Source organism: Suricata suricatta, chromosome 9, assembly GCF_006229205.1.
Source record: "Suricata suricatta isolate VVHF042 chromosome 9, meerkat_22Aug2017_6uvM2_HiC, whole genome shotgun sequence".
Classification (NCBI taxonomy): domain Eukaryota; kingdom Metazoa; phylum Chordata; class Mammalia; order Carnivora; family Herpestidae; genus Suricata; species Suricata suricatta.
In genome coordinates, this window is record NC_043708.1 from 90,195,052 (window position 1) to 90,211,123 (window position 16,072).

General features: G+C 36.3%; 1 protein-coding gene across 1 annotated transcript in view; it reads right to left on the minus strand.

The window, feature by feature from the left end:
- The window catches only part of DMXL2 (Dmx like 2), a 161,451-nt gene that overhangs the window by 16,008 nt on the left and 129,371 nt on the right, over positions 1–16,072 (minus strand). The window contains exons 24-30 of the mRNA XM_029952245.1: positions 13,507–14,585; positions 12,551–12,742; positions 10,721–10,797; positions 9,199–9,329; positions 7,165–7,413; positions 2,772–2,950; positions 79–209 (exon numbers count right to left, since the gene is read on the minus strand). Of these exons, the coding sequence (XP_029808105.1) occupies positions 79–209; positions 2,772–2,950; positions 7,165–7,413; positions 9,199–9,329; positions 10,721–10,797; positions 12,551–12,742; positions 13,507–14,585 (2,038 nt within the window). The remainder of the gene's footprint in view (positions 1–78; positions 210–2,771; positions 2,951–7,164; positions 7,414–9,198; positions 9,330–10,720; positions 10,798–12,550; positions 12,743–13,506; positions 14,586–16,072) is intronic.

The following is a 16,072-nucleotide window of genomic DNA, read 5'->3' on the forward strand; positions in this document are numbered from 1 at the left end:
AAATTACTAACATCAGGATTTTTTTTTGAGAGAGAGAGAGAGAGAGAGAGAGAGAGAGAACAGAGAAGCCTTATTTACCTGTAAGAATTTGGATCTTGGTGCTCCTGTATTTGTGTATCTGAAAAAAAAGCACCATCATCTTCTTCATCACTATGAATGCTTTCATCAGAATCATATATAACGCCACTATCAGACAAAGGGAGAAATGGCTGCAATAAAAGGTAAAATTATTGTTTAAATATATAATCAGGTTGTTTTTGTCCTAACTTAATAATGAACATTTCTAAGTGGTGTCTGAATAAAAACTTCTTTTCACAAACGATACTAGTCCTAGAAAAGTCAAGAAAACCAGTGAAAACTCTCAGATTCAATACAAGTGAATAGCTAGATACAACATAAATACCACTGAGCATTAACTGCAGACTAAGTGCTGACAGAAGAGGATATAATGGAGGTGTGGCACACCGCACATGCGCTCAGCATGCCGTCCGTGACAACACGGATAACCTAGAAGGTACTATGCTGAGTGGAGTCAGAGAAAACAAATACCTTATGATTCACTTATAGGTAGACTCTAAAAAACAAAAAAATGGAAACAAACATATAGAGAACTGGTGGTTGCCAGAGCAATGGGAGATGGGCAAAACAGATGAAAGAAATTAAGAGGTACAAATTTCCAGTTATAAAATAAATAATTCACAGGGATGAAAAGTACAGCATAGGGAATGTGGTCAATAATACTGTAATAATGGTGTATGGTGAAGGCTGAGGACTACACTTACTGCAGCAAGCACAGACTAACATATACAACTGCTGAATCACTGTACACTTGAAACACTGTGTGTCAACTATATGTCAATAAAAAATAAATTAAGAGAAATAATAAAACGTATGTCACAGAGGGTGGCTCGGTGGCTCAGTTGGTTGAGCATCTGACTCCTGACTTTGGCTCAGGTCATCTCACAGTTTGTGAGATCAAGCCTGGCCTGGGGATCTGTGCTGACAGTGTGGAGCCTGCTTGGGATTCCCTGCCTCCCTCCCTCTCTCTCCCTGCACCCCCCTTCCCCACTGGCTCTCTCCCTCAAGTAAATCCTGAAAAAAAAGTATGCCACAGAAATATTAAACCAAGCCTTTTCTTATATATTAAGAAAACTAGTTACAAAAGTTGAAAGAAAAAAGACATACTGAAAAACATAAACACCAAAGGAAAACCCTTATGAAAACAGAGACCTAGAGTGAAGCAAATCACAAATCCTTCAAAAAGCTATATAAAGAAACTGAGACATGTAAAACTATAATTCTTTACAACTTAATTTAGAAGTTTTAAGTTAATGCAATAAAAATCCCCCTGGTTATTTCTTTTCCTTTTTTGAGGCTTCATGAGGACTGCAAAGGTCATAGGGAAGAAAAAACAGACAAGATTAGCTGAGAAATCTTAAGGTGAAAGATACCATTAGTGGATATTAACACAAGTAATTAAAAGAAGTACATTCTAGCAACTGATCAATGGAAATATATAGTCCAAAAGTAGTATGTGTATGAGAAACTAATCTATGACAAAGATAACAAAAGTAGTAGGAAAGGAAAGACAACTGGTTAGGATAACAAAAACAAATTTCAGAACTCACCTTGAAAGACTTTTTAAAAGTGGGATCAATACCTCAACAACTCTGAGATCTAATAAAATTTTTAAGTGGGAGGAGACATGATGTAAGATAAGATGTATTTCCTATGTGCACATATAGCAAGGTGACTACAGTGTTAGCACATGTAAAGAGGGCAACATTAAGAGAAGGAAGGTGATTAGCTTGAAAAAGCAAAGTGCAGAAAGAAGGTACTAGCAGCATGTACTGAACATGGTATGAGATGCCACTACAGTGGATGTAGTCTCCAGGAGTATTCTGATCCCAAGTTCTGTCTGCTTTGGAGAAACAGAGACATGTCATGGGGCTGAACTCTGGCCTAATGAAACCCCCAAATATCCATCTATCTCCTCTTACTCTAATTCCATGGTGACCAAGGGAACTACTGATAATTAGATGAAGGGGACCTAGATGGCAGACACAAGTGTTCCAGTCACTAGAAAACAATGATGCTGATTACATGTTAATAAAACTGATCCTGGTTTAGACCTAAATCCCATATAATTTTCATCTGTCTCATCCATATCAAGTATCTGACCATCATCATCTTATCATCCCTGAATGACTATTCAGTTTCTGGACTTGAGAAATTATGTATCTGTGGGAAGCTGCAAAGATTCAGCTGCTCGGCTATTTACTAGCTGGTAATGTCACTCCCCTGGGGAGTTACAAAAATAAGCAGGGAAGCGCCACTCCCTGTCAGGAGAAGCCAGAAGAACAAAGATCAATCGCCCACAGGCAGGGTGGTATAGGCCCTTCACAGTGCTGTGCTAAAAACTTTAGTTTGTTTCCTTCTTTACCCTAGCTTGACCCTGTTTCCTAGCAACCAACCCTGTCAGTTTCTCGCCCTAAACACTATATAGGTGTGGGTTTTTCTTTCTTCAGAGAGAGAGAGTGTGAATAATAAAGGGGGCTTGATCAGAAAACGCTTGTCTTGCCTCACTCTCTGTGCGCCCCTGCCTCAGGAACGGACTGCGAGGATTAACCGCCCGCTGGCCGGGGCGGGGCATGACCTGTATCTAAACTGTATTTATTCCACCCAGAGGCTACCTCACCATTCCTAGGTGATGCATACATAAGAGTTAATAAAACAAACACATAAAAGCTTATGCTCTCTAGACCATTTACCTTTGCAACAAAATAATCCCACATACTGAGCTCAGGAGGAATAAATTTTTCTCTGTAGGACGGTCTCTCTGCGGGCACCGGTGGTGGGGCAGCGTCTTTCACAGGACGTCCGGGGACCAGCATCCGCATGTTAAATCTCCTACGGTGTTTATCTATGTCTTCAGAAGGGGCAGGAGGTGCTGAATAAAGACAGGGGAAAAACAGCATTTGTTTTCCATTATCAATTCAAAGAGTGCACTTTCCTCTCAACATACTCCTGCCATGTTTTAGTTTAGACTACATTACTTCTATCTATGCTTCTAAACTTTCCTAGTTACTGCATTAGTTTTCCAGGAACCCTGGGGGAGATGCACATGAGGACAGAACATAAAAGAGTATCTTGCCATGAAGTAGACTGTGTGCTATACAGAATAAAGACTAAAGTAATTCTGGTTACAATGCATTAAATAAATGGCATATTCATTAATGCTTGAGTAATTATTTCTGACTACGCTGTTTAAGAAAGATTCACTGGAGCTGCAGGATGTAAAGCATGGCTTAAAAAAAGGGACAAGCTCCATGTGAAAAGAGGAAGGGACAAGAGAAACCAGTATAAAGGTCTAGATGAATGAGGATTTTAAGGGAGGAATAAAATGGAGTAAACATTGCTAAGAGGGTTATTTAAAACGGACCCAGGAGGACACTGACGAAGTGGGGTTCATGCACATCTCCTGTCTCAAATTCTCTGTAAGTGCTGCTGAACCCCACTAAAAGCCATGGCATCTGCTGCATTTAGAACAGACATGAATAGACTTTCCACATAACATGAGCCCCAGCAACCAATCACACACAGATGGGCATAAGTGTAGCCACAGCAGTACCAATCACATTTCCTTCTAAACAATTTCTGTAAATTCCCGCTTTCCTCCTTAAAAACTAGCCCCCTTTGTCTCTCCAGAGCACGCTTTTAATTTTGGTGGACTCTGTGTCTCCCAGATTGCAATCCCTAAGATCCTGAATAAATGTACACATTGTATTTTGCTGCTTTCAATCTTGCTTTCTTTTTTCCCAGACTGACAAGGACTAAACTATTTTTGCCAGACAAGCACTGAGGAGGGGAATAACAAGAACAGTCCAGAGCTGGGCTGGCACTAGGCTGTGGATGTGAAGTTAGGAGCTTATCCTAGGGGTGATCCTCACTAACACCTCTTAAGTTAGTCACAGGGTGAGGTACTGCTTGCTCAGTCAATGACAGACAAGATGCAGGATGATGATGTAAGAAGGGCCAACTAGTACAGTGGGTAATAAAGCTAAGAAGAGTTAGATCTGAGGAGTACATTAAACACACACACACACACACACACACACACACACACACACACACCCACCCCCCAAAAGGATTCAGGAACTAATTACGGGAAGGCCAGAACATAGAAGTCAACAGCTCCTCTCTTAAAACTCATCACAGGAAACGATAATTCTATCTCACTCCCTCTTCCAACATATACCACACACAATTCATCAACAAATCCATCAGCAATAATCTCAGATTACAGCCAAAATATAAACACTTTACACTCTACAACTACCACTCTAAGCTAAACCATATTTATCTTTTTTTAGGTAAAATCTACATAAAAATAAAGATTTTTAAGTGTGCAATTCAGTGCCATTTAGTACATTCACAATATTGTGCCACCACCATCTATTTCTGTCTAGTTTCAGAGCAAAAGAAAACTCTAGAGCCATTAAACAGTCACTCCGTACTCCTCCCTCCCTCTAGCCCTTGGCAACCAATCAATCTGCTTTCTGTCTCTACAGGTTTACCCATTCTGGATATTTCATATAATGGAATAATATAATATGTGACCTTTTGTGTCTGGCTTCTTTCACTTAGCATATTTTTGAGCTTTATGCTGGTGACAGCATGTATCAGTACTTTGTTCCTTTTTAATGACTAAGTAACACTCCACTGTATGTGTATACCACATCTTATCATTTGTGGTATCATCACACCACATTTGTTTACCATTCTTGATGGTAACCCACAATCTTCTTCTAAGTGGGCCATCACAACAGTGCCCTTCTTCTATTCTTGTTCTATAGTCTGTTCTCCATATAGCAGCTAGAGCTCAAAAACCTAATTCAGATTAGGCACTCCTGCCAACAGTTCCTACATTTCTTTGGAACAACTACTGAAGTCCTCGCCATCCTAAATGACCTTGCCCCCAGCTGGTTGCTTACCCTATCTCCATCCAAACTCCCCCAGCTCAAGACAGCCATTCTGGCCTCCTCTGTAGTTCCTGGAAAATACCAAACTCAGTCCTACCTCCCGCCTCATGGCCTTGGGACTCCCTTCCCCACCTGCCTGCACGGCTCTGACCGCGATATCTGCACAGTATGATCTCTGACTTCTCTAGGACTTTTCTCACATGCTCTTACTAGAAATGTGTTTTCTGGCCATTCTAACTAAACTGTTCTCATACGCTTTCCTTCATCACTCTCCACTTAACTCTGTTCATTTGTTTACTGTGTGCTAACCTCCACTACATATAAGCTTCATTGAAGGTAGGGATTTGTCTGTGTTATTCACCTCAAGGCCTAGAACACTGCTTCTCATGTAGTAGGCATTAAGTGAATACAAACATGAATGTGTACTCAGATGTATTAAGCACGGATGGCTTGGTTAATGGATTACCATGAAAAAATAACAAAACTCAGAAAGAGAAACAAGTGATTTGAGGGGAAAACTTTCCAATTTAAGGTTGACTACAAGGTAGGTACAAGATCAAGATGAAGAGTCACCCACATATTGGGGAGTGAGAGCAATGAAAGTGGATAAGGTATCCTCCCCTACTTTGACTTACACAGAAACCTATTCATTTAATTCAACCTTGGGCAGTAAAGAACACAGATTACAGCCAGTGCCATTTAAACTCTGTGCCAAACCATGCAGTATTTAATACATAGCAGCAGAATATTTACTATTGAAGCTTGAAAAAATGTGAGTTCTTTGTGTGCAATCTTTCATTTATGCATGTGAGAGGGTTTTCTTTTTTTTTAATAATTTTACATTGTAGTACTTGTTTTGCTTGCTGGTGGTGTTTGCTTATTTAATACATTCCATCAGGGACAGAAATTACATGCTGGTTTTTTTTCCCCCTAGAAAGTGTATCTTGGGTTTTTCCCTTATTATTTTCTTTACTTTTTTTTTTCTTCCCTCTTCTTTTTTTGGTGGTGGGGGTGGTTATGTTTAAATGAAGTTGCTTTTACAGCACCAAAGACTTAATCATCCATTTCCTATATAAAAAGTAGCTACTTTTTTGCATGGACCTCAGGTATATTGTAGTATAGAGGTGGAATTTAAGGAAAGGTATTAAGCAGGCTGTGTTTTAGCTTATGGGCAAGTAATAAATTGTATCATGTATCTTGAATGTATCATAGATAAGCTGCTATATAATGATCGCCACTTCAGATAGCTGTGAAATTAGGTGATTAACTAGTTGTTACTTAACCTTCTAATTTCTGTATAAGTCTAATTACATGAAATAGAAGTGGGGGTTTTGTTTTTTTACTTTGCTTTTCTGTTTGGAGTGTCATTGTAACTACTGTATTGTAAATGATGGAAAATAATTGCATATGTTAAAAAAAATAAATTGTGGGAAAAAAAATAAATGAACTATACTTGATCGTCAAAAACAAAACAAAACAAAACAAAACAAAACAAAACAAAACGTTGTGCCATTGATTCCCCATCTGTATTAGGAAAATTTCCAAGGATGAATTAAGATGATTTCTATGCTTCAGCATCAAGATGGAAACCTTTCCTATGTCACCAGTCCACACCTTACTATATCCTACCACCTTAAAAAGTGGGATGAAAAATCCTCTAACAACTATCCTTTTCCCTTTTCATTCCTTCACACTCCCCGCACTTACCTTTACCTGTCCTCTATTTCTTTTTTTATCCTCCTCAAATTTGTCATGGTTTATCAAAAAATGTTCAATTAAACTATATTTATTTGAACATGAGTTTAGTTATTTACTATCCTAACCAGAGTGATTAGATTTTAAACATCACTGATCTTCAAAATAAAAATTCTTTTTTTTTTTTTTTACTGTTTTTATTTATTTTAGAGAGAGAGAGAGAGAGAGCATGAACAGGGGAGGGTCAGAGAGAGAGAGGGAGACACAGAATCTGAAGCAGGCTCCAGGCTCTGAGCTGTCAGCACAGAGCCCAATGTGGGGCTCGAGCCCACGAACCGTGAGATCATGACCTGAGCCAAAGTCAGACGCTTAACTGACTGAGCCACCCAGGTGCCCCTAAAAATTCTTAAAACATTAAAAAATCTTTTACTTTAACACTGGACATTATTTACATTTACATACATTATTGGTGTGAAATTTATCTTACCTGCAATATTTTCTGATTGTCTTTGAGGTTTCACAACAAGCTTCACACCCCCTCCAAAAACAGCAGCCCACATCCGATTATTTAATGGGTGGGCTGCAAGTCGAAACAATTCATTCGAGGAATTTGTAGCAAGAGCATGTATCAATAAACTTAAGTAAACAGCAACAACAGCTTCACACAACAAAATGTTCAATTTTGGCTGGTCTTCATCTTGAGCTGAACTCAAGAGATTAATGAGTGAGCTTACACCTGTAAGGGTTTATAATATCATAAGTGTTATCAGCAAAAAGCTCCAGAAGAAAAAAAATCCAAATCTGTAACTTAACCTAAATTATGTACCTATATTATGTAATATATATCATAGCCATAATTTGAGCAACAAGATAAATGATAGAAATGGATTATAACCTATGGAATAAAATAAGCCCACAGTTTATATTGATATAATGAAGGAATAAATAAATAAAAAGGGGAGATAGGAAAGCTCTTCCTCATGGTACAATTTCAACTAAAAGTAGAAGGAATGATAAAATCAGAAAAATCACCATCTAGTAATTCCCACAGTAATATCTGATTCAGGCAAGAATGGATGCTAAAAATTAGTGCATGAATATAAGATTTTACAAAGTCTCAAACTATCCCTTCAAAAGAAACATTGATTACAAAGAAAAAGTATTAGCTCAACAAATGAGAAATCTGGCAGAAACTACCTTAACAAGTGTTCAGAGTTAATAGCACCAGTTACCGAACCAATTGACATCATGTACCTCTTGATAGTCTGAATTAAGGGCACACAATATCTTTTGTGGTATCCTTGCCAAAAATACACAACCTAAATCTAATAGTAACATTAGGAAAACACAAATTGAGGGACAGTCTAAAAAATAATTGGCTAGCACTCTGCAGAAGTATCAGTCATTAAAGACAAAAGAAAAAAAAAGGGGGGGGGGAGGAATGAAGAACTACTCCAAAACAGAGGAGACTCTTGAGTCATTACAACTAAATGTTAAATGAAAGACATGAGTGAGGCAGCTGGTGAGACTTCTGAAAGATCTACAGATGAGAAGAACAATACTGTACAATGTTAAGATGCTGAATTTGAATACTGTGCTATGATTATGTAAGAGAATTTTTTAGCAAAGACTCATCGATATATTTAAATGTAAAAGGGTACCATGTCTGTAACTTATTCTCAAATACTTCAGAAAAAATACATAAATACACACACACTGTGAGAGAAAGAGAAGGATGAATGCTAAAGCAAGTATGGCAAAATGCTAACATGTAGAGAATATGGGTGAAGGCTATACAAAAATTCCTCGTACTGTTCTTGCAACTTCTTGTATGCCTCATTTATTCCAATAAAAATGAAAATGGAAACAATGTTTCTAGAAACGGTGGAAATGAATTTTCAATATCCAGTTAGAGTTTGTCACTTCTTTCTACCACCACTCTTTACGGTCTCTAATGTATGAACTCAGAGTTCTAAAGCAAGTAGAGTAAAAACTGAAGGACATAGTGGATCAGGAAAAGGTATGAAGAAAGTGGAAAAGGTCTGAGATAACTGACATGGATGATGAGAGAGCTAACCAGAGAAAGAGAAGGACTGGCAGGCAGCATGACAGAAATGCCACAGAATGGTCACTCTTATCCCAACAGACAAAGTCACCCTTGAGAGTAATTATATTCTTTGATACATCTGTGAAAATATCTCTGTGATGCTGCTCTCTAATTTAGGATTTCTAAGGATAAGGAAGAGGATGTGTTCACCCTCATGAAAGAAGTTAAATGTTTATTGTTTTTTTATGCTGGTCAACACAGCTGGGTTTTGAAGCCTTAACTTTGAGTCTTCAGACAACATTACAGTACTTAAGAATTCCTAATCCATGGCAGAAAACATCATCAAAAACAAACAAACAAAAAAAACCATTCACCAAATCCACTAGGAATAACAATCAGGACACCAGTTACTAGCTTTTGAAAATGGAATTGCCAAATAAGAAGATTTAAAAACAAAAACACTTAAATGCTCACCCGGCCACTGAGCAGGAGAGGAATTCGGTGTTGCGTGTTCTTCAATACTTTCGGTCCTGAGTCTTCGACGATCACTTAAAAGAAGTCCTTGATAAGCCATCCCTGTAAACTGGTTTCCTTCTGTCTGACTGCTAAAGCAAATAAGGGTCAGTTATTTATCACTCTAACAGAGGTAGTTAGCAATTACACTTTATACATACTTTAGACAATTATAATGACTTTTAGAACTTTTAAAATCTTTTCTAGATGCCACTTAATACTTGGAAATCTTTTCTATATTCACCCATTTTTATAAAAAAAAAAGTCAGAAAGTAAAAAGAATACTGTTGGTACTAGACTATATTAGAACGTTTCAGGATGCTATTTTCTTGTATTTCTTAGGTTTGCAAAGTTGTGCAATCTTAACTTTTAACTAAAATATGAACTAAAATCTGGAAAATCGTATTTTAGAAATATCAAATCCTAAAGCCAAATGGGACTAAATATTTATTTCCCTCATCTTTGTGGAGCTGGGGGAAAAAAACAAAAGCAGAAAGTAAAGCTAACTCCCTGGAGAGTCAACCATAGCCTAAGGATGAGAAAATACACATTTAAAAAATATTTATTTGAATTCTCCTTTAGTGCCATTTTAACCAGTGACTGATATCAAACAAGTTGGCTTTGATCATTATATGATCACAGTCAATTAAATAAACTCCTTTTTCCTTATTTACATTTCCAAGTCTTTGCAGTTACTTAGATGTGGCCTACTGAACTAAAAGCTGAGTACAGGCCATTTTGGGGAAGTAATTCCTTTTGTAATACCAAATCTTCTCACAGGAGGCTCCTGAATTTACAAGAAAAAAAACAATCTAGACATATGTTTAATATAAAGTTAATATGATTCTATTTATATAACAAACTTTTCATTTATTAATAAAATTTATTTAAATCTGGGTCATCTTTCCAAGTGATTCAATTTCTTACTACTTACACTGCCCTCATCATTAAAATGCACAGTATACACTAATAAAGATAATATGACATTTAGAAAAATTTAAACCATTACTTCTCATTGATATCACTTCCAAAGACTTCTATATTATATGTAAATGGGTAAGAAAAAATTATTTTAATAATTCTTTGTAAGAAATGTACTTTTTGGTTTTTAAAACAGTATTTCCTTTTTCAACTGAAAACCAGTTAAGCAATATAAGAGCTCATCCAATGCTAAAAGAAATGGTTCCTAAAGAAAAATTAGTGAATAGTGAAAAATTATTTTCTTAAAATCAAAAGGTAGAGATGATGATAATTTCCATTTACTATTTATCACTTTCTATATGCCTTTTTTTTTTTACTAGGTGATAGTTAAATTACACAAAGTTATGTTATTTCTCCTCTCTCATCTATCAGAGTATACATGGTAGTCATATTTGAGGATTTTTCCATCCCTAGGAAATAGGACTTTGATATAAACTCTGGCACAGTTGAATGCTTTTGTTGTATTAATAATTTAGCATGAGTTCTTTTTTTTTTTCTTTACCTGTAGCTATGACTGTCACATAATGCTTGGTAAATTGATGCAGAAAGTGATGCTGCTAGTGAATGAAGTGTGTGCACCTAAAACCAAAACAGCCACAATTACATTTTATACTAACATTTCTATACAACAGTAATATCTTAAATATTAGAGAATACCCAGCAAACTGGCAATATCATAAGTAACACTAAATCCTAAGACTACTAACTCTTCTTTAAAACTTCTAAAATAACACTCACCCAATTCAATATCAATGCCCGTAACAACTCTAACTGATTCAGACCACATTTATCAAATATGTACTAACTGTGAGCCTGCCATTTACCAGACTCTGAGCCAAGTGCCAATGTTCATCAATTACTGGGACTGTTCTACCTGCTAATAATTAGCTTAAAGATTAATATTCCAAAACCAAAATAAGTATATAATCTTCAGAGCTTTTAAACTGCCTTACAAAATTTCCCTTGGTGAAAATAAATATTTGATCTTAGCAATAAAAATGAAATAAATATTTAGATATATCAATCACTGTATGAAATGGCTGATTTTTCAGAAAGCAAGTAACTTATTTAGTACTTATGAGTAGGACACTCTGAATTCTAAATTTAAAAAGTTTAAAAATTATCAATATAAAAACTAAATCCTAAAATGCCATACTGAATCAACACTTTCAGACTCATAAAATCTAAAAATTTGAAGGGAACTTAAAAATAGTTTCATACTCTATGAATGCCTTATCCATATTTCTATGAACTGGAAATGTTTATTTAAAACTTAATGCTTTTCCAGGGCTCCTGGGTGGCTCAGTTGGTTAAGCATCCAACTCAGGTCATGATCTTGCAGTTCCTGAGTTTGGGCCCCAAGTAAAGGCCCTGTGCTGACAGCTCAGAGCCAGCAGCCTGCTTCAGATTCTGTTTCCCTCTCTCTCTGCCCCTCCGCCACTCATGTTCTGTCTCTCAAAAATAAACAAACATCCAAAAACTTAAAAAAAATTTTTTAATGCCTTTTCTAAGTGCCCATATTCACCTAACAATGTAAGTAATCTCTGCTAAAATACTAATACAGATTAATTCATGCTGTGGATTGGAAATCTTTAATAGGTTGATGTAACCAGTAAATCATGGGTCCTTCAGAAGAATGTACTACCAGAAGTCAAACATGCCTTTGAAACAAAATAAATAAAAATAAAGATGTTGAGGACCTTTAATGACATCAGCTACTGGAACTGGAAAAACCACAACACACTTATACACAGGCTAACACAGTGGTTGATCAACTCCAAATCCTGCCAAGCTTCCGAATGCTGTTCTGAAGTTTTCAGCAAAGGGTATAGGTTTCATCTGGAGGTAGTAACTCTCTGAAATCCCTCCCTCACTACTGCAGAGCCTCCAACAAACACAACCATCAAGAGAAATAGTAGTTAGGATACTCTCTCTGAAACACTTACAATCAGTCATGGTTCTCTCATAGATATTCCCTAAGCTTAGATTTTCATAATATCCTGGCATATAGTCATAAACATTTCTAAACTTATGACTCATTTAAGGGAAATGGAAAATTTAAGGAGTATTAAGAGACAAAAATAGTATCTAGAAAAATAACTTTATAATCAAAAAAGTATTTGCCTATCTTAAATTATGTTTCCATAAATAAGAAGAATGCTTACTTTTAAGTTACATTCATTGGACAGAGTCTTCAACTGATCAGGATTGGGAAAGGAGCACATTAAGAGCACTTTAAAACATTTTCTCAAAGTTCAAATAGGAAGACAAGTGTAACATATTTACCTTTTCAATGTGTACAATTATCAACTGATCATAAACTTTACATTACCTTCACATCTCCAACACTGGGATGAGGTGGTGTTTTCATCTGAACAATTGTGTAAAGTATATCGTGGATGTGATTATTCAGGTATAATACAGGATTAGCTATGACTGTTTTTGTTGAAGCAATACTTGCTGAAAGCAGAGGTAGGGTGGTAGGCAATGGTAGTGGAGACTGGAGCTGCTTCACTGTAGTTTCCTGTGGGTTACAGTGGATTATTTTTTTCAAGGTAGTTAAAATGAAGGAGAAAAAAATCAATTACTAGTGGCTCAGTTAAGCATCCAACTCTTGATTTTGGTTTCATATGTTCGAGCTGCACGTTGGGCTCTGCACTGGCTTGCAAGAAGCCTGCTTGTGATTCTCGTCTCTCTGCCCTCCCCTGCTCATGCTCTGTCTCTCTTGAAACAAATAAATAAACTTAAAAAATAGTTATATGATAAAAATACCAGTGATAAGGGGCACCGAGGTAGCTTAGTTGGTTAAGCAACCAACTCATGATTTCAGCTCAAGTAATGATCTCATGAAACTGAGATTGAGCCCGTAATCGGGCTCTGTGTTGTCAGCTTAGGATACTCTCTCTCCCTCTCTCTCTGACCCTCCCCCAGTCATGCTCTCACTCTCTCTCAAAATAAAAAAAAAAAACATTAAAAAAAAACACTGGTGATGAACATCTGAATAAAAGCAATATTTATTCACTCATTCTACGAAACTTTACCCAGCACCCAATCTGTACCAGTTGGTATGCAAGATGCAGAAGATATAAAGATGAATATGACAAGAGCTGTGCTCTCAAGCTGTTAAGCCCACTCATAATCACTATAACTGATCTAAAAAGATCCATGCAGAGCATAAATATCTGCCTCCTATGAACAGAGGAACTGGACATATTTAGATTAACTAGTAAAAAGAGCAAGTAAAATTATTAAAATAACCAAGATTGAAAACAAAAGTGAAGTTCATACCTGCTGTGATTCTTGTAGCAAAAATTTGAGTTCCATCCTTACTGAGGCCAGACCACCACCCTGGGCCCCGTGAAGGCTACAGTAACTAAGAAACACTCTCAGGAGATCTTGGTTTTTCTGTAACCACAACTTTCTTCTTTCTGCATGTTCTCGTTTAGCCTGCAATCTCCGTCTTTCTATTTGGTGGCGCTCATAGGAGCCTATATCTGGTTTGTCCATCATTTCTTCCTGGTCCAAAAGATCACTCTCTACCTTAGAATACATTTTGCTGGCATATTCTTTAATAACTGATTCATGGTTACAGATCTCATGCAAGGCAGCGATTTCCTTTTCAAGCCAGTTATAGAGTTGAAATCTGAGTTTTCCACCATCTACTTCATAGCCTGTAGCCAAAGTTCTTAGTTCAGTCATAAGGATCTTCAAACAAGCTCTGAATTTTAGTTGTTCAGCAATCACATCAACTTCAGTATCGCTTTCAATACAATCTTCTTCCTGAGGAGTCAGTAACCTATTAGGGTCTGAGGCCTTCTGATCTTGACTATCTGTTTCCCTGGCATCTGTACTTTTCATTACTAAGCCAACAGCATCTTCTTCCTCTTCTTCTAAGGCACTATCATGCTCTTCACCCCAATCAAGATTAAGAGGTTCTTCTTCAACTTTTACTATTGGCTGACTCCAGTCAAACTGTGATGAAGTTACATTTGACCAATCAATGCTAGAACTTCTATTGTCATCACTCAGAGTCTTTGATTCTGAAGGTTCATCATCTGTCTTTTTAGATATGTAGTCAGGCTGGCCTTTTTCTGAAGGTAAGGCAGATATTTTGGTAACTTTTGGAATTTTGGAGAGTACCTCCAAGGCTAGAACAGGACATCCAACTTTAAAATGAGCATTTGCAGTGGTAAAGAATAATTTTCTTTCTATAAGGTTAATTTTATCAACAAAGTTTTTTTCAGTTTTGAGACCTAAGGTTGCCAAAGTTCCTTCAGGGGAGGCAAGATTTCTTCGAATAAGCAAAGGATGAGTTCGAAGATAGTTGTAGAAACTAAACACCACTGGGTTACAAGATTTGATGATAACTAGAGTAATGAAACAGATAAAATTACAAGTTATTATGTTAATCTGTGCTTATATTACAAAATGATAAAATATGTCAACACCTTCTCAAAATAAAGGATACTTAAAAGTTATATACATATTTTAATATTGCTTATATATATTGAGAAATTTTTAATGTTTATTTAGTTTTGAAAGACACAGAGAGAGAATGAGAGAGAGAAAGAGAGAGAAGAGGAGGAGCAGATAGAGAGGGATACACAGAATCTGTAGCAGGCTCTAGGCTCTGAGCTGTCAGCACAGAGCCCAATGCAGGGCTTGAACTCATGAACCGTGAGATGATGACCTGAGCCAAAGTCAAACGCTTAACCAACTGAGCCTCCCAGGCACCCTACTATTGCTTATATTTTTAAAATGGAAAGAAAACACACACACAAAAAAAGTTAATTGGTTCCCTTTGCAAAAAAGGAGGGAAGAATAGGATAGAGAGGTCAGGAAAGAAGCTAGATTTCTCTGAAAATACCTTGGTTTTATATATTTTATTTCAAAAGCATGTCAACATTTTATGTGACTTTAAAAGAAAAATTTTTTTAAATCACAAAAAAAGCAAAAGCAAAATTAAACAAGTGATTTTGTATATCAAGCTGGTAGCACAACCACACATAAAAGAACTATAAAGTGACTTTAAAATTAAGTAATTTGACTGTACATACTGACTGGCATATATACCATAAAAACAAAAATCACTGCTACAAACAAACAAGCCAAAAAAGCTTAAGCTGTTGCTATGAAAAATTTTTATATCATTATTCTGAAGCTATCATATATATATAAAACAACAAATATGTTAATGCTATGAGAATTCAAGTTTTTCATTTTAAGATATAAACTTGAAATCTAAAAACTCTAATTTATATTGAATTAAAAATTTCAGTTTGAACTCATGAATTCTCAGGAAAAAAGTACATATATATCCTAGCTCTGTTCATTAAAACAGCCTAGAAACAATGACCAAACCAATAGCAAATAAGAGTCCCGATGCCCAGGCTGTTGTCTCTATTATTCCTCACTAAAAGGGTCCTTCTTCTGAAGGACCATTTCCAGATCTGGTGCATGAAATGTACAAGATGAGCCTGAAACATCTTGCGAGAATAGTAAGCAAAGGAACTATCAAGGAATAATGTCAAAAAAATTCAAGAACTTGTAGAGGCTCCCACTGATTAAAAAAGAGATAATCTGAGCATCCATAATAATAAAGTACAATGGATTAAAACACAAATCTATCTAAATCTGTGGGTGCAAATAACTTAAATAAAAATAAAAGCTATTAGATGGCTTTGTAGTATGCTAGTGAACCAAACTTATTTTGAAAACTGGTAAAGAGAAAGAATCAAAAATTTATGTTCCCTTCCCTATGCATATTACTGGATTTCAGGTAATCAAACAGCTGCTCAGGGAGACTGCACTCTAGGCAAGTATTCCAACGCACAAAAGAAGAATAAAATGACAC